Source organism: Hyperolius riggenbachi, chromosome 2, assembly GCF_040937935.1.
Source record: "Hyperolius riggenbachi isolate aHypRig1 chromosome 2, aHypRig1.pri, whole genome shotgun sequence".
Lineage (NCBI taxonomy): Eukaryota > Metazoa > Chordata > Amphibia > Anura > Hyperoliidae > Hyperolius > Hyperolius riggenbachi.
Genome location: NC_090647.1, coordinates 318529284 through 318552466, shown reverse-complemented (window position 1 = coordinate 318552466; position 23183 = coordinate 318529284). Strand labels below are relative to the sequence as shown.

Genomic DNA, 23183 nt, shown 5'->3' with positions numbered 1-23183 from the left:
AGTGTAACCCTAGTTATAGAAAGAGAAGGGTGAAAAGCAGGCACTGAAATGCTCATAGGCTTGAAGGAGTGTTTATTTATCTTTGTATGTGTCAGAGTGGTGCAAAGAAATGTTTTGAACTAAAAAACATTTTGGTTTGGGTCCGCTTTAATTGGTTGAGAAGCCTCTGTTTAGCTGTATCAGCAGAATTGTACAGGTCATGAGCCCCAGTGTGCAATCCTTTTTTCAGTCCAATCATTTTTGCAATTTTTTTTTTTCTCGATTGTAAAAGTACAACCCTTCCTTATTTACTGTAGCCATGCCTGAGGTCCTCTGTGTCACCCAAGGGCTGCATGTTGTATTCTGACATTACTATTACATGTTACTGTAGCCATGCCTGAGGTCCTCTGTGTCACCCAAGGGCTGCATGTTGTATTCTAACATTACTATTACATGTTACTGTAGCCATGCCTGAGGTCCTCTGTGTCACCCAAGGGCTGCATGTTGTATTCTGACATTACTATTACATGTTACTGTAGCCATGCCTGAGGTCCTCTGTGTCACCCAAGGGCTGCATGTTGTATTCTGACATTACTATTACATGTTACTGTAGCCATGCCTGAGGTCCTCTGTGTCACCCAAGGGCTGCATGGTGGATTCTGACATTACTATTACATGTTACTGCATGTTACTGTAGCCATGCCTGAGGTCCTCTGTGTCACCCAAGGGCTGCATGTTGTATTCTGACATTACTATTACATGTTACTGTAGCCATGCCTGAGGTCCTCTGTGTCACCCAAGGGCTGCATGGTGGATTCTGACATTACTATTACATGTTACTGTAGCCATGCCTGAGGTCCTCTGTGTCACCCAAGGGTTGCATGTTGTATTCTGACATCACTATTATTGATCCTGAGCATATGACGCAGTTCCAAGCGTGTTCTAAAGCCTAGTTTCTCAACGTGTGGTACGCGTACCCCAGGGGGTACTTCTGATGGTTCCAGGGGGTACTCGGCCTTAATATACTTAACCAAGAATAACAAATTTAGAGTTTTAGAAAATGATAAATCTTATTTAAACAACACCAAATTAGTGTTTTAGCTATTTAAAAGCTATAGTAAATGCTTGGAAATTGTTTAGAACCAATTATCATGTACTACAATTAAATATATATTTGTCAAGGGGTACTTGTGATAATATTTACTATGCTGGGGGGTACTTGGTGAGTACAGGGTGTTAAAAGGGGTACGTACCAATAAAATGTTGAGAAACACTGTTCTAAAGGACCCCCACCTTTGTAGTCCTAAATCTGAGCGCTTAGCAAGCCAGGCATTTTGCTATGTAGCAACACCCAAGTTCTGCCCTGCATCTATCTTGATGAAACAAATTTTATGTGTCTAGTGCAAATTTTCACCACAGAGTACTAGCTTGGACAAAAAAGTATTGTTTCACAGTAGAATACAAGCCATCCCTTTCCTACAAATTGGTTCCTTTCTGGGTAGTTGTTTTGTAAGTTGATTTTGTTTGTAAGTTGGTGCATAGTGAAATGTGGATATTTCATGCAACTCTGGGTTTGGACATACCGTATAGTATAAACTATGCTCTCTTGTAGTTTTCAATGTGCTTTTAATGATTTTTTTTTTTTTTTTTTTTTTTATAAACTACCTACAGCAGCTTATACAATACTAGAGCATGTAATGACTAGTATTACTAGTATGACTAGTATTTAATTTCAAAAACTAGTATTTAATAACAAAAACAGTACTGTATATTTAACATGACGACAACTTTGTTTGTATGTATGAAACGTTGTTAGTCAAGTCATTTGTAAATAGGGGACTGCCTATATTACTAAACAGTCATGTTAGAGCTGTCCATCAACAAATGCTGAGAATTTGATATGATCAAAATGAGCACTATGGGAATTGCATGTAACAGAACTTACTATGGCAATGTATGGTAAAAAGCACACTTATGACAGGTGGATAAATTATTTCCCTGTATTGTACTGCAGATATTTAGGATGATGGGTTGGGGCGGCATGCATCTTACGGTCATAGGTTGGCTTAGAGGAGCTTCTATGCATGCACTTAAACTTTTTATTTCATGGCAATGCTTGGCTCCCACACGGACTTCTGTCCCTCTTTCTGTTCAAATCTACACGGGGGCAGCAGACAACCATTTCTTTCTTGTGATATATATACACGTACTATTGGTGTCACGTTACAGGACAAAGCTCAATCCTGTGGGCAGCACTGCGAGGAACAAGCGCCATACAGTGCAACACATACTATTATGGGAGAGAACGGGTTCTAGTGGGCTGAATAAGGAGGGGAACAATGCACTCAGCAGATCTGGCATGCTGTATTTTTAAATGAATTCGAGGGACTTTAAATGAATTCGAGGGACATCTGTCCACACTTAGGTATTCAGGGGAAGCCTTGTTTGTTCATATCGCTCTGCAGCTGCCTGGGGGGAGATCTCACTGCTTCTGCTTGTGAGTCGCTCTCTTATCACCACTTCAAAGCATGCAGTATTATTCCGTGTCATTATCGCTTGTTCTAATCTTTATGAATTAACATTTACTGACATGTGTTGAGGTAATTACTGCACAAGTCGGTAATTTACCTTACTGCTCGGGAATTTCAGCTTTTCATGCGGTTGCTGCTTTTATGAATTGACATTTGTGCTCGGTAAAGTCAGCTGTCTTCTGCATTACCGAATGCAGTAATGCTTTAAAGCCCCATCTACATGATACGATTCTTTGTGCGATTCGATTACGATTCTATTTACGATCTGATTAAATCCGACATGTCCGCTCGAGATTCGATTCAATTCGGTTTACCACTGTTTTGCAATGGCAAATCAAGTTGAATCGAATCCAAATCGGACATGTTGGATTTAATCGGATCGTAAATAGAAACGTAATCGAATCGTACACAGAATCGTGTCGTGTAGATTGGGCCTATCAATAGACCCCTATATCAGTCAGACAGATGTCCCTGATGATCTAATAGAAAAAAGGTAAAGATTTTGTGTGGGAAAGAGGTATCTGCATCTGATTGGGATGAAGTTCAAACCTGGGTTAAGGTTCCTCTTTAAGTTGGGTACACACACTGTGTAGATGAATTTAAACAGAGGCGGCCGATAATTACTGACAAGAATTCAACATGTGTATAGCAGCCCCCAACCCCCCCCCTTGGCCAGTGAACTGAGAGCATTGTTCTCTCAACATACCTGGCTCATGCATGACGTCACACCCGCTCTGCTTCATCATTTCTACTCTTCGGCACCCGATGGATCAGGTACCAATCCCTGCCGGGCGACATGCCTCGTCCGTGTGTACAAGGCTTTATTTGATTGACAGATAAAAAGGACAGAGGAAAATCCTTGAGCTATATAGAGTATAATGCACTCTAGCCAATGTCTGGAACTGTAGACGCTTGCTCAGCTTGGATGTTTGCCAGATTAACAGGTCTTTCCTGTTTGTGCTGCATTTCTCTGGTAAGAGTGTAACCTGTAAATGTCATTGAAAGGAAAACAAGTGAGATTTTTCTTTCCCTGCTTGCATCAAATGACGCCTTGACATCAAAGCATCAGAGGTGTGTGTGTGTGTGTGTGTGTTTTGTTTTTTGCTTAGGTGTTGCTTGGTCTTCCCAATGCATGAATCTTTGAAGTGTGTACTGAGGAGTGTGAAGCAAAGTGTATGGCACAATATGTGCAGGCCAGTGCTCATACCTTCCTCAAATGGTTTATAACCTGGAAATAGAGGGAAACTGACTAGCATAAACTTAGTTTCACATATTGCGTGGTGCAATTGTCCTGAGGCAGGAGAGCCCAGGGCAGGACAACCACGCCATTCCCCATACTTATTACCCTGCAGCAGACTGCCCAGACAGGGTAATATGCATACCACTGCCCCCCCCCCCCCACTCAGTAACGTGCTCCCTGCTGGGCAGGAAGTATGCCACTGACATTTCAAAGCTCTGCGCTGGCACGCCGCAACTGCAATCGGGCATTTACACTTGCCATAGACTTGTCGCCTTAGCTTTTCTTTGCTGCATAATCCCTGCTGTAGGCATGGATCACACGGTAATGCATTGCAGAGTTTGAGGCGGCCTTGCATTGATTTTGCTACTTCTGCTGCACCATGACACCATAGTGTGTACATTTCCATAGGCTTACATTGCCCTTGTGACAAGCTGCGGCGGGGGAGAGTGACGCGACACAGGAAGTGTGAAAGTAGACTTAACAGTCTGTCTTTAACTGGGAGAAAGTTGTGGCTACCAGATCACTGAATACTTATAATTGGCACAGCAGCTAGTTAAATGGATCAGCTACTAGAAGCTTTGCAAACTTTGGTTACAAACAGTCGGTGCGAAGCTATAAACATTTGCACCTTTGGTGGAGCGGAAATTATCAGCAGATAGTTAGGTGTTTGTGTGTGAGTGTGTGGAAGGGGGTTTGATGTGTGTAGGACTAGGTGCTACTGGGGTGGGGGTCATGTCTTCAGCACTAGGTTCTAGTGGGAGGGGGGTTGTTTTAAGGTACAACCAGGATGGTCTCAGGTCATGCAATGCCAGAGGGGTCCTTAATGTTAGGCACTGCCGGGGGGGGGGGGGTTAGTGTTGGGCATCAAGAGGGAGAGCTTGTGTTAGGGTAAGGTTAGGTTAGAGCATAGTAATATATTGGTTTTACTATTGGAATAAACTGGTAGAGCATCGTTAACTTTTACCAATATTTTATTCGCTACTTTCTTTGTCGGCCTTTTTACATGTACGTTGAATGGCTGTAACAAAATGGTAGTCATACTGTATATCGCAGCAGGGACTGTGTCCTAAAAAGATTTTGTATTCAAAGTTGCATTCTCTTTTAATCCTGTGCTCCCCTTCTTTGGGGGTCTGCTTTGGCATCATGGGATATATATGGAAAGGTAAGTGTGTGCTTAGTTTCAGTGTCAGTTCCACGGGCTTCACAATATGAAAAATGTACTTCCGATAGCGACAGGCAAATTTGGGTCAATAACCAATTTAGAAAGTTGATAAAGGTTTCACTTCCCTGCATTACATCATTGTGTGTATGATAAAGCTGGGTGTACACTTTAATGATCTGAATTTGCTAATGTGACCAACTGGTTCTGTAACTTGTCACTGACTTGTTGCTCTTTTAGAGGCATGCAGAGTCTGGAAAGTAGTTGATAAAAAGTAAGATGGAGGTTTAAGGGCTCGTTCTCACTATAACATGCAAATGCACAGAGGAAAAATTGATCGCTTCCATGCAGTTTTTCATATGTTTTTCAAAGTATTATTTTTTTGTTATCCTTTTAAAACAGACAAGCCTTTTTAATCTCTGCTCCCCAGGGCAGGCTAGTAATGACTAAAGCAGCTTGGCTATAAGTGTGGGGCTCTGCAGTCTAAGCAATACCTTCACAAATTCTTCTCTTGTCTGGTCTTTGAGCAAGATTTACAAACGGCTCCTGATGATTACAATTTGTTTTTGTTTTAATTTTTTTTTCCATGGTGCTAGATACTCCTGCAACCCCCATTTCTAACTATTTATTAAAAGATAACCCCTGTGTCTCCTTCCCTAATGTCTCCAACCCACTACCTTCTAGATTGTAAGCTCTCAAGGGCAGGGATCTCCTCCTAGTGTTTCATATTCTGCTGTACTTTATATGAACATGTTTCCAGTGTTGGTGATATCTCAAACCACATATCAACTATGTATGTATGTACTGTATATTCCTGCGTATAAGACTACTTTTTAACCCTTGAAAATCTTCTGAAAAGTTGGGGGTCGTCTTATACGCCGGGTGTCATTGATGCCAGGTGATATGCCCTATCCTGTTACCGCCTCTCAGATCTCCCTGCTGAGGGAGCGCAATCTATTCTTCCAAACCGCTCTGAACAGGTAGACAAGGAGAGCTGACCAGTCTACTTAAGAAGAATTGACCAATGCAACAAGTCAATTGACTATATACTGTTATATACTGGGTAACACATTCAGGACAGCACTAGTATCTGTTCATACACAGCACCAATATATGATTTTTTTATTTTAAATTTTCATTTGGTTTGCGTTGGAAGAGGGGTAGTCTTGTACGGTACGTATATCCCAAACTCTATATTTTAACTGGAAAAGTTGGGGAGTCGTCTTATACGCCCAGTCGTCTTATACGCCGGAATATACGGTATTTGTATTGCTAGGTGTCCTGATTGTGCAGTATTTTGTACATCTCATGTATCTATGCTCCACACTATTTGTTTTGTACTATGTACAGTGCACAGAAGATGATTGGTGCTATATAAATAAAAAATAATTATAATTGAATATACAAAACAATGCATGGATAACATTGCGTTGCGTTCCTGTTTTCACATTGACGTTGCGTTTCCTGTAAAGGCAGGAATGCAACAGTATGGGAAAGTCTCACCGCACATTATCCGCATGTTGCATTGCATACAGTGAAGGATACAATGAAAAGTATGCTTCACTGTACCTGTTAACGTGTGATTTGTGGTAACGTACTACATGCAATGTGTTTGGATGCCACACGCCGCTAGAGCCCGCACCGGCCCTGCTGTTAATGTCGCATTGGATTTACATTGCAGTGTGGAAATACAATATGACCATTACGCCACACTGCAATGCCCCAATGTGAACATAGCCTAATTCTATCTCTTGGGTAAAGCTAATTATCAAAACAAAAACAAAAACAAAAAAAGTTACCGATTAAGTGATGTATTGTTTCTTGAGCTAAAAATGAATACTGAAAAAACTGGGGAAAACAGACCTAAAATACTTAGCCAGTTTTCCTCTTGAGCTTCTATGCATTTTTTTTTTTAGGCTTCTCATTGTCCATTTCTACTCTGACATCCAGATTATATTTACCAGCCCTGCCGAATGCTGCCCAGGAGTCAGGACCCACCATAGAAATCAACACTACTGAATCTTTTGAACTGGATCACCTTGGCCAGCACTGCCAGATGCCAGTAATCAGTGTCAGCCATCACTGCAGGTTTCTTTCATGAAGAACTGGGTGATGACTGCTAAACCTTCTCCTCCCTCGATCACCAAACACCTCCCCCCCTCCCCGATGTCTCCTTAGGGATAACAGATGACTGCCAAATGTGACTGGTGGCGCCGTACGATAGTATGGCAGCTTCGGCTCTTGGCTTTCAGACATTATCCCCCATCCTTCCTGAACCTGTGTGAGACAAAACCAATTCTGGGTACAAGCCCCTATTTGTACTTGACGAAATAAATTTTTCTGATTCTGCACAGAAATGCTTGCAGCAGTGTTTTGTGAGGGCAATAACACAGGTTGTGCAAAGGGGGGGAAGGGGGGGGGGTAAAAGCTTGTGTAAAAAATGCCAATAAATCTAGTGTAAATGAGATGTAAACTGCTACATACCTTATAAAGGTGTTCTAGATTTTTGTTTATATTTATCATTTTATTTCTATTTGTAGCCTAATGGATGGAAGAAGAAGAATCCACCCAATCCTGTCAACCACAATGAATCATTTGGCGAGGAGATAAATGCTTTTTTAATTGATGAACGAGAACTTCACTCTTACGATGATCTTACCAAAGTAAACCCTGTAACCACCAAAACAGGTAAAGCCTTGAAAAATATATAAAAAAAACCTAGAAAAGCTGTCAGCCATACTATCTCAGAAAAAAAAAACATATGCAGATAAATACTTGCTCTACTTACATAACATATGTATTGCAATGTCCATGTTTTGATTTTACTGAATTTTCTACAGTAAAAAAAGAGAAAAATCCTTCTTGGCATTTCCCATTTTAAGTGTGGCTATTTTGAAGCAAATGCTGATGTAATTTCCTCCCTTAATCTCCTCTGCCTGATAGTGCATTCATTGCCCACCCTTCACTATAGAAAGTGAATTGTCTCCGCATGAGAAATATTGGCCAATCAGAGAGGAACAGAGGTGTGGGAAGGGAAAACAGGAGGGAAAGAGGCTTCAGCCAATCAGGCTGCATTAGTTAAGTCTCAGGGGATTTAGAGAAGCAAAAAAGGACAACCCAGCGTGACCTGCAACTTCCTTTTAGTGTAAGGGCCTGTTTCCACTATTGCGGTGCGAAATCGCTGCGGCAAAATGTGAATTCGCATGAAAATTCGCATGGATGCCGATGTATACAAATTTAACCATTGCAATGCCGGTGTGCTTTTCCATTGATTTCATGCGAATTTGCATGAAAATTCACATACCAAAAGAGCATGCGAATTCCCTATTAACCGGTTCAGCACCGCAGTGCCGAAAATCCCATTCATTCGCCTATAACTTTATTGTTACTTATCACAATTAATTGATCTATATCTTGTTTTTTCCGCCACTAATTAGGCTTTCTTTGGGTGCTACATTTTGCTAAGAATTATTTTTTTCTAAATCCATTTTAACAGGAACATTAAGAAAGAAATGAAAAAAAATCATTATTGCTCAGTTTTTGGCCATTATAGTTTGAAATTAATATAAGCTACCGTAATTAAAACTCATGTATTTTATTTGCCTATCTGTCCCGGTTATTACATCATTTAAACAATGTCCCTATCACAATTTATGGTGCCGATATTTTATTTAGAAATAAAGGTGCATTTTTTTCAATTTGCGTCCATCACTATTTATAAACTTATAATTTTAAATAATAACATATTCTCTTGACATGCATATTTAAAAAGTTCAGACCCTTGGGTAACTATTTATTTATGTTGTTTTTGTTTTTTTTTAATTGTATTTTTTTTTTATTTTTGGTGTGGGAGGGAAACTGCTAATTTTAAATGTAAAATAATATATTTTTTTTAATTAACCACTTGATGACCCACCCTTTACCCCCCCTTAAGGACCAGCGCTGTGTTTAGTGATCTGTGCTGGGTGGGCTCTGCAGCCCCCAGCACAGATCAGGTAGCAGGCAGAGAGATCAGATTGCCCACCTTTTTTCCCCACTAGGGGGATGATGTGCTGGGTGGGTCCGATCTCTCCTGCCTGCGTGTGGCTGGCGGGGGAGGGGGGCACCTCAAAGCCCCCCTCCGCGGCGAAATTCCCCCCTCCCTCTCCTACCTGCTCACCCCCCCGGAGATCGGGGCTGCACAGGACTCTATCCGTCCTGTGCAGCCAGTGACAGGCTGTCCCCTGTCACATGGCGGCGATCCCCGGCCGCTGATTGGCCGGGGATCGCCGATCTGACTTACGGCGCTGCTGCGCAGCAGCGCCGTACAATGTAAACAAAGCGGATTATTTCCGCTTGTGTTTACATTTAGCCTGCGAGCCGCCATCGGCGGCCCGCAGGCTATTCACGGAGCCCCCCGCCGTGAATTGACAGGAAGCAGCCGCTCGCGCGAGCGGCTGCTTCCTGATTAATCAGCCTGCAGCTGGCGACGCAGTACTGCGTCGCTGGTCCTGCAGCTGCCACTTTGCCGACGCGCGTTATGAGTGCGCGGTCGGCAAGTGGTTAAAAATGTATGTGGGTGCAGTTTACTATTTGGCCACAGTGAAAAAAGTCCTGGATGCGAACGATCTCGCATCCAGGAACTAAAATACTGGGGAGAAGTTTCCTGGGGGCAGAAATACCGCGCTCTCTGGAGAGAAAGCGTCGGTATTTCTGCGGGGAAGTTAGATCGGGGAATGGGAATTATATTCCCATTCACTGATCGGGGGGCTAGCGGCGAAGACGCGCCCAATCGCGCGCACCAGCCAGCCGCAGCAGCAGTGCCTATCTGGACAAGGGAGCTCGTCCAGATAGGCTGAACTGGTTAAATTAGCGGCGATTCGCCTGCATTCCACTCGCAGGCGAATGCTGCGGCTCTTTTGTGCGTTTTTTCACCGCTGAAAAAAAGGGACCTCAACAACGCTACAGTGGAAACAGGCCCATCCACTTGCATTACATGTGCGAATCCGCATGCGTTGGACGCATGCAGATTCACATTAGTGGAAACGAGCCCAAACAAATTTTGTGTGTACCAAATAAGAGTCAGGTAAACTGGGGAATGATCATTTATCAACAAGAAAAGTAATGCTCATTTTAACTTTTGGATTGCCTGATTCGCATCCTTATTACTTGTTTACCAGATAAAAATAAAGAATTGATTTTATGCCCGACAGTTACACTTTAATAAATATTAGATTAAATTCTTGTTGGGTTGTGCTTGCTTTTGTGCTTAAAAATCTATAATTATACGAACTGTTGGAAATACTCTTCTTTGCATATTCTTTCTTTCTTTTGTATATGTACCGTAGAGTTCTTCTACCTATACATTAAGACAAAATGGTGTACCTCTTAATGGGGTTGTCTTGTAATGTTATCTTTTTGTACCTTGTAGCATAAAGGTAGCTAGCTGCACCATCTATCCTAGCATATCTAAGCATGTATCAACATTTTTTAATGGCAAATACTTAAAGAGGAACTGTCTTGAAAATCTTAAAATTTAAAACGCATACAAATAAGAAGTAGATTTCTTCCAGAGTAAAACGAGCCTTAAATTACTTTTCTCCTATGTTTCTGTCACTTACAGTAGGTGGTACAGATCTGACATTACCGACAGGTTTTGGGTCATTCCATCTCTTCATGGGGATTCTCAGCATGGCCTTTATTCTTTATAAAGACATTCCCTGAAAAAGATTTATACAAAGATGCTGGCCAGCCTCCCTGCTCGCTGCACACTTTTTTTGGCAGTTGGACGGAGCAACTGCCATTCACTAAGTGCTTTTAAAAATAAAGAACACCCTGAGAACACCCCATGAGAAGATGGGGCTAGTCCAAAATCTGTCTGTAATGTCAGATTTCTACTACTTACTGTAAGTGACAGCCACATAGGAGAAAAGCAATTTATGGCTCATTTTACTCTGGAAGAATCGTACTTCTTATTTGTATATGTTTACATGTATTTTACATTTTAAGATTTTCGTGACAGAGGTCCTTTAAATATGGTGACACAATAAAGAACCACTTCTATTTTTTTAGGATGTACAGTTCTCATGACACATAAAAGTTCTAGAATATGCCCTAATTTGCAGCCTGACCAATTACTTTGTGGGCCTGCATAGACCTCAAACTGATGGCCAAAACAATCACAAATAATTGTTATGGCTCTCAGTCTGTCTGTAAGTACATTATGCTGTTTGGCCTTAAAGAGGAACTCCAGTGAAAATAATGTAATGAAAAAAGTGCTTAATTTTTACGATGATTATTTATAAATTATTTAGTCAGTGCACATTGTAAAACCTTTCCTATCCCTGATTTACATTCTGACATTTATCACATTTGACATTTTTACTGCTGGCAGGTGATGTTACTGGAAGGAGATGATGTTGCATTTTTAGCAGTTAGAAACAGCTGTTATTTCCCACAATGCAGCAAGGCTCCCGCAGTGTGGAAGGGGTTTCACCACAATATCAGCCATACAGAGCCCCCTGATGATCCATTTGAGAAAAAAGAAAGATTTCTCATGGGAAAGGGGATATCTGCTAATGATTGGGATGAAGTTCAATCCTTGGTTACGGTTTATCTTTAACTGACCTCTTGGGCAGAGTCATAGGTGGAGGGACCTCATTCATGTCATTCCCATCCACCTACAGTTCAACTACTGTTGCCCGAATTGACTGTGACAGTTTGTGGGCAGTCACTGCATAGATGCTGTTCTCGGATACCTGCTGAGCGCAATGTTTTGTCTTGAGCGGAAGAAAGAATGGGAGGCACCCCAGTGCAAGGACAGCAAAAATTACAATATAGTAGAAATAGCTGTTGCTGATCCAGCATGTCAATGAAGGGGGCAACTGTACTCAATATATTTTCAACCTAAACTATTGTCATCCCTATTGTAGAACCATAAATTGCCTACTAGAATTTTATTCCACAATGAAAATATAAATGCTTGTTATGCAAGAGGAACACAACTTTGGGTCCTGCACGATATTTCCGGATCGGCTGGATTAAGCGGAGCCGATGGAAACCATACTGGCATATGAGAACTGGTGGTGTTCATTCTCACTAGGCTGCTTGCTGCATACATTTTGCAAAATACCAGCTTGCCACCTTCCGCTGCTGCTGTCCATTCCTGCATGGAAGAAATGCCGGTATACAAATCCCAAAGCCCCATCAGGCTCCCATTGATTTGCAATAGGCCTATGGGAATCATCCTTACCCAGGGAGGATTGTCCTGGGTCTTTTGCAAACCAATAGGAACCTGATGCGTGTGATGGGGCTCTTGGATCTGTATGCCAACATTTCTTTAGTGCAGAGGGCCCAAGCAGGAGGAATGTGACAGCGGGTGGTGATGGAAAACGGAAAGACCAGATAAAAAACTGATGCCAAATGTAACAACTAATCCGTTTAAATGGAAAACAGGTCAGTATTTACAGGCAGGGCTGTGGAGTCGGTACAAAAATCTTCCAACTCCGACTCCTCCGTTTCTGAAACCACGACTCCGACTCCGGGTACCCAAAATTGCTCAGACTCCGACTCCTTAGCCTAATACTTAACAGGGCTGTTGATTTTGTACAAAAAACATGCGACCCCGACTCCTCCGTTTCTGAAACCACGACTCCAACTCCGACTCCGGGTGCCCAAAATTACTCCGACTCCAACCCTGTCTCCACAGTCCTGTTTACAGGATCAGTTTTTTATCCGACACAGTGTGAACGTGGCCTGGCAGAATTTTGGGACAGGCATGTGGGCGGTATCAAAGGCAAGAAAGACTGTGCATTTGTGCTGCATGTACCAATAAGTGTACTGTTATTGTTATTGTTACTTCAGTGTTTTTTTTTTTTTATTTGTTTTTTTTTTGTTTTTTTTTGCTCATAAAAATCATGTAAACATAATCTTTGTTTTATGTATAGACTTAGTTGCTTGCAGCCATCCATAAATATCTCTTACAACTGAGCAGGGATGGTCAATGAAATGCAAATCTGGCTTGCGTGCCAATTTCCTACAAACGGTATACAGCTTAGAATTGTGCCAAATACACCTCTTGTCTGTCTTGCATGGCTCAAATACAACCTGCACACTGTTTGCATTCAATTTGCATGCAAGTGTATTTGCCCCATATTAGCCTTCTCTACAGCGGAGTCATTGTGAACTCTTGTAAATCTGAATGAAAGTGACTTCTTGTACAGCAAGCAGTGTGCACACAAGCCAGTAATATCAGAACATTGATAACACTGCCAGCCTTTGTCTCCTGCTATTGATCTCCTGCAGTGCATATTGCCAAATATTTACATGTTAATCTGTTCTTACAGTATTGAAATGTCTCCAAGCAAGATATGCAGCTGAAGTGTTCTACACTAATGCAGGATGTACTGTTATTGCTGTTAATCCTTTTCAGCCTGTTAATACATTGTACACTGCTGAAGTTATGCAACAGTATCACCATGCATCTCACCCTCAGGTAACTAGAAACATACATTTCATTCATTTCCGCTCACAGAAAATGGTCAGCCGTTCCAACGTGCATTTGTGTCTGCAGGGAGGGGGTATAGAATTAGTATATTACAGCCCTGACTTCCACCTCCTGAGGAGTTATTCTGTTTCTAGAAAAGCATATTACTGCTGCATCATGGGTGGGACTAGTTTCATTATTGTACTGTGAAAGAGCAATATTAGAAGTCCTAACACACTAACGATATTTTCAGCAGTAATTGCTCCAAAAATACTTTAAAGCATATCTGCAGTTTTTTTGCCACCCTTCCGCCCAGCTAACAACACCAATGAGAGCCAATACCCCCATTATACACACATGGGCCTATTTTGCTTTGCTGCTGAATGGAGGGGGCAAGGCCACTAACTTTTTTTTCCTCACAGTATATCGATTGGCAGTGGCTGTAACTGTGTCATATTATGTATTGGTGACAGAAGTGTGCCAATGTTTTGATTGGATGATTTAGATGGTTACTTAGATGGTTTTCAGCATGTGGCACTTAGGGTTGTGGGAGAACGTGGTGTTGGGACACCAAAATTCAGCCCAAAGTGGTGAGGAATATTGATGGCTGGCTGCTTAGAGGGTGGTGTGAATTTTTTTTTTCTTCTTTTGTAATGGTTGTATTTCCATGTTGTGTGTGACCTTCCAGGACTGTAAACCACATGTCTTCACGGTTGCGGAACAAGCTTACCGAAATGTACAGTGTCAGCTACACCCTGTAAACCAGTCTATAATTGTCAGTGGAGAAAGCGGAGCTGGAAAGGTAACAAATCACTTGATTTGTACTATGGAAATAGATTATCTTGCTGATGTATATGACATATTGACAGAAAAATCTTGTCCAGTGCATTCTAATTTCACCAGAGTCACTCACATGTACTGTAGTATTCAATGCTCTTATGTTTGGCAACTCCTTCCCATTGGAACATCTTAGCCACGGGACTGAGTCATGCAAAAACATATGCAGCTTCTTGTACTTACAATAAGCAACTGATGTGCTGCCAAGCTGTAAGTATAACTTGTAAGCTTTCATTAGCAGAAATCCTTCTTCTGCTTCTTCAAAGGCACTTCACGTGTGTACATTTGAAGACAGTGCATGCTAATTTTGGCGCGTACAAAAATCGGTTTAGGCACATAAAATAGCCGTAGTAGAATATCAATAAATTTACCGTTATTCTACTACTTAATTGATATAGTGAAATATCAGCTAAGATTGCTGATATTTCACCAACACACACACACACACACACACACGTACACACACGTACACACACACACACACACACACACACACACACACACACACACACACACACACACACACACACACACACACACACACACACACACACACACACACACACACACACACACACACACACACACACACACACACTGCAGCTACTAATAGCGTAGCTTTGTGTCCGCTATTGGTAGCCGCAGTTCACATAGCAGGCGGCCATGGTGCCTACTATTTAGCGCTTTTTTTATTTATTTATTTATTTATTTATTTATTTTTTTAGCTGCTCGCTTCTGCTGGGATGTAGAATCTCTGTAATGAACTGGTTCACAAGTAATTAGTCTGCAGGCATGTTAAAGGAAAACTGTAATGAGGGATATGGAGGCTGCCATACTTATTTCCTTTTAAACAATATCAGTTGCCTGGCTGTCCTGCTGGTCTATTTGGCTGTAGTCGTGTCTGAATCGCTCGAGAAAGAAGCATGAAGATAATCCAGTCAGATCTGACAATGTCAGAAACGCCTGATCTGCATATTCTTGTTCAGAGTCTACGGCTAAAGTATTAGAGGAAGAGGATCCTCGGGACAGCCAGGCAACTATTATTATTTAAAAGTATGCCTAACTCTTTCTCCCTCTGTTTTGACTTAATACAGTCAGATTCACGTGAGCTTTAAACAATTGTCTGCCTAAATAACTATTCATCATCGCAATTGTTGCCTGGAGTAAATGGAATTACCTGTATTTTATAGCTGCTTTAGTATCTCAGTCATTCATTATACTGTAACTGAAGAAACTCCTCTGTAATAATGATGAAATCTTTTTAATGGTGGCCATACATGGTACAATTTTTTTCATACAATCTTACCATTTCTATGTAGTATAGGGGTAAATTAAGTGAATATACTGAAAGGATAATTTAGGCAGTTCCCTTATATTACATAGAAATGGTAAGATTGGATGAAAAAATAGTACCATGTATGGCCACAATAAGAACACAAAACTTTAACAGATAAATATTAAACTTTTTGCAATGTTAAAAGTATTCTTCCTTTTTCTTTTGGATTAGACTTGGACGTCGCGCTGCCTGATGAAGTTCTATGCTACAGTTGCCGCTTGTAGTTCTCAGTCGTCCAATGAGACTGTGGAGAGAATAGAAAGTAGAGTTCTTGATTCCAACCCCCTTATGGAAGCTTTTGGTGAACATTTTTTACCTTTTCATGTGTATTATTCTCTTACAATTACTTGTTTTATATCACCCCCTGCAAGCTTTGTTTTCTATTTTAGATTTTTTTAAAGGACCTCTGTCACAAAAATTGTAAAATTTAAAATATATTCAATTAAGAAGTACGTTTCTTCCAGAGTAAAATGAGCCATAAGTTACTTTTCTCCTATGTTGCTGTCACTTACAGTAAGTAGTAGACATTTGACAGAGCCGACAGGTTTTGTACTAGCCCATCTCATAGGGGGTTCACAGGGATGTCTTCATTTTCAAAATGCACTTAGTGAATGGCAGTTGCCCCGTCCAACTGCCAATAAAGTGTACGGTGAGCAGGGTGACTGGTCAATGGATGATAAGTAATAACAGAGGCGCCAAATTAGAGTAAAATGTTTAACCCATTCAGGTTACGTCGTTTTCACGTGAGAAATGTTCACCTCCCATTCATTAGCCTATAACTTTATCACTACTTATCACAATGCACTGATCTATATCTTGTTTTTTCCGCCACCAATTAGGCTTTCTTTGGGGGGTACATTTTGCTAAGAGCCACTTTACTGTAAATGCATTTTAACAGGAAGAATATGAAAAAACGGAAAAAATTCATTATTTCTCAGTTTTCAGCCATTATAGTTTTAAAATAATACATGCCTCCATAATTAAAACTCACGTATTGTATTTGCCCATATGTCCCGGTTATAACACTGTTAAAATTATGTCCCTATCACAATGTATGGCGACAATATTTTATTTGGAAATAAAGGTGCATTTTTTCCGTTTTGCATCTATCACTATTTACAAGTTTAAAATAAAAAAATATAGAAATATTTCATCTTTACATTGATATTTAAAAAGTTTAGACCCTTAGGTAAATATTTACATTTTTTTTTTTTTTTTTTTATTGTAATGTTTTTTTTTTTTATTGTAAACATTTTATTTGGGTCGTTTTGGGAGGGTGGGAGGTAAACAATAGATTTATAATGTAAATGTGTGTTAATTTTAAATTATTTTTTTTTTACAGGTGTAGTATTACTTTTTGGCCACAAGATGGCGGCCATGAGTTTGTTTACATGACGTCACTCTAAGCGTAACACACGCTTAGAGTGGCGCATTGGGCAGGGAACGGCCAGAAAAGGCGCAGCTTCTGAGAGAAGCTGTCGCTTTTTCAGCGGGGGAGAGGAATCAATGATCGGGCACCGTAGCCCAATACATTGATTCCCTGGCTACCGAATCCGCGGCCGGGAGTGCGCATGCACGCGCGCGATCGGCCGCGGGAGCGCGCATGGTTCCTGGACGTAGAAACTACGTCCAGGAACCAAAATAGGTCAAAAACAGTTTAAAAGGAGGGGGGTTGGTGAATACCACCCTCAAGTATATAGCGACCAGCCAATGAGTAGTGTGTGTGTGTGTGTGTGTGTGTGTGTGTGTGTGTGTGTGTGTGTATATGTGTATGTATATATGTGTATATGTATATGTATATATATGTATATATATATATATATATATATATATATATATATATATATATATATATATATATATATATATATATATATATATATATGTATATATATGTATATGTATATGTATATGTGTATATATATATATATATATATATATATATATATATATATATATATATATATATATATATATATATATATATATATATATATATATATATATAGCCCGCTTCATCAGGCAATCCAATTTTGGAGATACACAAGACTGTATTGATTAGTAGGTCCAGCGCCAACTGTGGGAGTCTGGTCAGCATCTTTATATAAATCTTTTTCAGGGAGTGTCTTTATAAAGAATAAAGGCCATGCTGAGAATCCCCTATGGAGAGAAGGACTAACCCACAACCTGTTTCAGAAAGATAAAATCTTTAGGCAATATTGTCTTTCACAGTTTCATACCACCACCAACACATACTTGTGCAGCCACCAAAAAGCAAGGGAAAAAGCGAGCACTGTAAAAACAGCGCAGGGGATTTGGGCGCAGCCAGCACCGACATAGGCCGTAATAGGAATTACGGTTATAGCAGCGCACAGTGAGTGATTTGGGCGCCTTCAAAAGACCGAGCGCAAATTACTCTAAAAACACAAATTTGGCCACCAGCAATAGCTGGAAGCCGAATTCCGTCTTTCCCCCACTATCCATGGCGGCCTGGAAAGGAAATAGTAATTAACGCCACTGGGACTTGTGCAGAAGCAGGGTAAGCCTCTTAGTGGCTTTACCCTGTGCCCAAATCTCCTGGCAGAATATTTATAGGTATGCTGGGAAAAGGGGTCTGTCACACACCTGTAGCTGTAGATAAACTGATTCTTGAGGAACCCGGTCAGCTAGTCTGCTTATAGGGTGCTAGGGAAATGAATACTAAAAATTCTGCTCAAACCTTAACTTGTACTCAAGACGACATATGAGATGATGAGATAAACAGGTGTATGCATAGGGCTAAACATATTCATAACAAGCTGTTTTACTTGTTTTATTTTGCTGTCTGAAAGAGCTAATTTTTGGGCATGGAATGGAAGTGACAGCTTCTGTCTCGTTGGTACCTTGTTGGGAATGTAGTGAACCTCACTGATAAGCTAATTACAGCCATAAATGTTCCTGGTAGAATTCAACTGAGTGCAGGGAGAGATAAAATAAGGTTAATGGCTCATGTTTTTTTACTTAGGGGCACTTAATAGGCTGCCACTGAGCAGAGACAACAAAATATTCAATCTACTTTGTAAATGTTTAAATATAAAATAAAACCATGGGTTATCTACAAAAAGGGTCATTTTAGGAGTAGGAGGATAAATACAATTGTTTTACTCATCAGTTTATTTTCACCTCGGGTTCACGAAGTAATCCGTACAATGCAACAAGGCGTGGCATAGTCACTCCATGAGAAAGCATTACCACATGGCACTGTATGTAGCAGGCTGATTTTACTAATTGTATAGCAGCTAGTATACTGTTCTTTAGCACCTCCAGGACCGGATTTGTACTCTTTACCGCCCAAGGCCACTGTCAACAGCCACCCCCCCCCCCCTTCAGTATAGGTAGCTAGATGACCCCCTTCCCTCCAGTATAGGTAGCCAGATGACCCCTCCCCCCCCCTTTCCCTCCAGTATAGGTAGTCAGATGACCCGACCCCTTCCCCCCCCCCCTTTCGCTCCAGAATAGGTAGCCAGATGACTCCCTTAATCCCTCCCCCCCCCCCCCCTTCAGTATAGGTAGCCAGCACGCCTTCACACCGCAGCAGCCATCGGTGTCACTAATTTCTCCGCTCGTCTCCAGGTCAAAAGCTTCCTCTTCCTTTCCGTCTCCAACGCTGCCCAAGTCCATAGCCGCCGGCCACAATGCAAACATGCACAGAGAGCAAGGTGGCTGCTGCACAGAGGGCTAGCAGCTGAGTACCGCAGTCAGGCACTTGCCTGATCTCCCTGCATTGCAGCATTTGCAAGCTTGCAAATGCTGCACCAGTTTAGCCTGCTGCTTTGGTGCCCTTGCTCCTGTGGCGCCCTAGGCCATGGCCTAGGTGGCCTTGGCCTAAATCTGGCCCTGAGCACCTCACTGTCAAGACAGATAGCTTCCTCTCTTCACATCCTCTGAACAGCCTATCTTGTGGCTGTGGCAGGTATCTACATACTTACTTGAGAGGGTACTTGGCGCACCAGAGTGGCACCCATGTTCATCTGCAAGGCACTCCTCCTTTTTGTATTGTTTATTACTGTACTAATATTTGGTAAGGTTTTTATATTCCTGACACTGTTTATAATCCTACATGACCCTGGAATATAACTTTTACTTGCATTTTGAGTGATCAGTACCAGACAACAATCTGTATTGTTTATATGACAGCTGACTCATCCCCCCTGTGTGTAGTCACCATTTCTTCTGCGATATAGAGTACTGGAACAATTTTCTACGAGGCCTAATAACTGTTACAGCCAGGATGCAAAAAATGCAACAACAAAAAAAGAAAAGAAAAAGTTTACCAGTAGATCAGCTTTATATTTTGTATCACAATAATCCCTATATTATTACTACCGTATTAATTGCAGCTAGTTTAATAATATACAGTATTTTTATCTTAATACCTATGTTTTGTGTACCTCTGTATCCTTGTCTGCTGTGACTATCATAGCAGCTCTGCCACTTAGAAATAAACCTACCCTCACAACATCTATTTTGTATGTTTCTACGTCTCTCCATGGCCATAATGTTAACTGATTCTATAGCTTCCAGAGATTGGAAGGAACACACACACACACACACACACACACACACACACACACACACACACACACACACACACACACACACACACACACACACACACACACACACACACACACACACACACACACACACACACACACACACACACACACACACACACACACACACACACACACACACACACACACACGCTGGGGGGGGGGGGGGGGGAGAGCAGTGGAATGGTTTGTGTGTGGAGATAATTGTTGTTCATTCACAATCCTGAACACCCATAACTGGAGAAGGGAAAGTACTGGTATATATACAATGTCAGCCAGTACAGAAACTCGATAAAAGTGGTAATTTCCACAGAATGTGCTGGAAATCTGAGAAGCTTGGGCATTTGTACTGAGTGATGACTTTTGGGAGTTAGATACACTTGCTGTGAGTAATATCCTACCTAATAAAACACTAGGTGTCTGCGTCCACGTGTGCCACTGTAGTGGCCGTGTAGTGTAGTGTAGTGCCACTGTAGTAGAGCCGTGAATGAGCAGAAATTGCAACAGAGGATGATCGTGGGTCGCGAGCATGCGCAATATAATGGCACACATACTAGTGCCCATTAATGTAATGAGCCTGACGGCTAATAACTGTATAATCCTGTATTCTGCGATACCCTGAGATGGAAGCTTCCAGATATCTCCCTGTCTTCAGTAATCAAGGTACAACTCCGCAATTTATCTCATGGGACATCTTGCACAGAAACAAGCCTGGCTACATTATTGTGTAGCTACAGTATATAGTGCTGACCTCTTCCTCAGTTCTTCAAAAGTGTGGTATATAGTCATGTTGCTGACTAAACTCAGAGGCAATCACAATCTAATTTCTATCACAGTCTAATCTCCCTTCTATATTATTATTATTATTATGTATTACCATAGTACTGACATCTTCCTCAGTGCTTTACGGAGTACACAGTCATGTCACTAATTGTCCCTCAGAGGATTTTACAATCCTTACCATAGGCATAGTCTAAGCCCAAATTTGGGGGTAACCAAGTAATGTTGAATGTGTTTGGAATATAAGAGGGGACCGGAGTGCCCAAAGGAAAACCAACCATAGAGAGTATGCAAACTCTTTGCAGATGGTGTCCTGTGCGGATTTGAACAAGGTACCCCAGTACTAAAAGGCTACAGTGCTTTCTATGCACCATGCTGCCTGAACACCCCTATTAAAGGTAGTTTGGATATTTGTCTATTGGGCACTGGATGTTTTGTGTATCTAGTCCATAGTATAACTATTTTTTAAAGTATTTCTACGAATAATGCATTTATTAGAATGAATGTAGGTATGGAGGAGAAGGCACACCTTCCAAAGTTCAGTTGAATGTGCCCAGGCTGTCCAGTAACCAGCTGGATACAAACGCAGCAAAGTATTAAGCCGGCACCATCCGCGTTGAAGAATGCTCTTTTATTGAATTTGCTTCATAGTAGACTGTCACACTGAGTGTGACGTTTCGAGATGTTTCTCTTTATCAAGCATGTGACAGACTAAGATAACATGGCCAAATACACATATTTATACACACCCACCATTCTGTCAACCAATCCTAGGTCGGAAATCAGCCGACCAATCATAGGTCCTAAACCTCAAAACCATCTGCGGCCTGACTACACCCATGGGGTCGGGAGCAACCACCGCATTGGAGAAGGGGAGCTGTCCGCGTCACGTGACCCATCGGAGCTCCGATGCGTCACTATCAGGGGGGTGTGCATTTTGCTACGTAAAATGGTAATGCGTGCATGCGTACCTTGAAGCGTACACGTCACTCCGGCGGCGCCGACACTCCCCCGCTACCATGGCAACAGGACTCCGAGGCGGGCAGCGCCATGGAAACAGACACAGTCACAGTCAGGCCAGTGCTGCAAAAAGAAAAAGGCAGACAGCACAAGTTAATGAAATTGTCATATCTAAAAACAGCTACATAGATCTATATCTTAGATGAAATAAATGCACAGATGCCGACAAATGAATAAACCCTTGCAGACAGAAAGCCACTACAGCAGCGGTGTGAGGTCATATTCCCTATTCAAACCTCTTGGGTACAAACCATCAAGTGTCCTAATCCAATAGGCTTCTCTAAAAAGTAGGTTTTTTTAAGTCTACTGCCACCCCTTTTGATGGGGGGGGATACCCTCAATGATCTGAAACCGCTCTTAAAACTTGCTGTATAATCAGTGTAATCTGGTTCTTGATGTCCCGTAGTAGGAATCCCTGTGAGACATAACTTAACTGCAGAGGAACGATTTGACTATTAAGGAATTAGAATTGAACCAGTCTGTTGTTATCAAGCCAGCTGACAAGGGGGGAGCAGTGGTAGTGATGGACACAGTGGATTATCTACGTGAAGCTTCACGCCAACTAAACAAGACCAATACCTATCGGTCGCTACCTTGCGACCCCCTACTGGACATCAAGAACCAGATTACACAGATACAGCAAGCTTTAAGAGACAATCTTATTGATGAACATCTTGCCAAATTCTTACAAATAGAATTCCCTAGGACGCCCGTCCTGTACCTTTGTCCGAAAATTCATAAGTCCTTACAATGCCCACCCGGCCAACCGATCGTGTCGGGCATTGATTCGGTACTTTCACTTTTGGCCAAATATCTGGACTATATCTTACGTCGTATGTTACAGCACAGAATTCCTACCTCAGGGACTCTGCTATGTTTCTTGAGGCTATTGCCTCACTAGAGGACCTTCCTCACGACCGCTTATTAGTTACGATGGATGTGGAGAGCCTCTACACCTCCATCCCACATGATGGGGGTGTGGAGGTTGTCCGCCATACTTTGTTTATTGCGTCAGATTTTACTGACCGACAGGTTGACTTTTTGTTTGATCTTCTGCGGATAGTACGAACTTGCAATTACTTTACATTTAATGATCAATTTTTCTTACAGGTACGGGGATAGCAATGGGGTCAAACGTGGCCCTGTCCTACGCAAACATCTATATGAATGTATATGAGGAGAGTTTTGTATATACAAATGTCATTTTTCAAAAGTATGCCAAAATTTGGCTCATGTATATAG

At 41.5% G+C, this 23183-nt stretch overlaps 1 protein-coding gene across 2 annotated transcripts in view; it reads left to right on the top strand.

The window, feature by feature from the left end:
• Positions 1-23183, top strand: part of MYO19 (myosin XIX) — a 93876-nt gene that overhangs the window by 14482 nt on the left and 56211 nt on the right. For both annotated transcript variants that reach the window (XM_068269197.1, XM_068269198.1), the window contains exons 2-5: positions 7450-7597; positions 13234-13382; positions 14062-14175; positions 15718-15847. In XM_068269197.1, coding sequence (XP_068125298.1) covers positions 7450-7597; positions 13234-13382; positions 14062-14175; positions 15718-15847 — 541 coding nt within the window. The remainder of the gene's footprint in view (positions 1-7449; positions 7598-13233; positions 13383-14061; positions 14176-15717; positions 15848-23183) is intronic.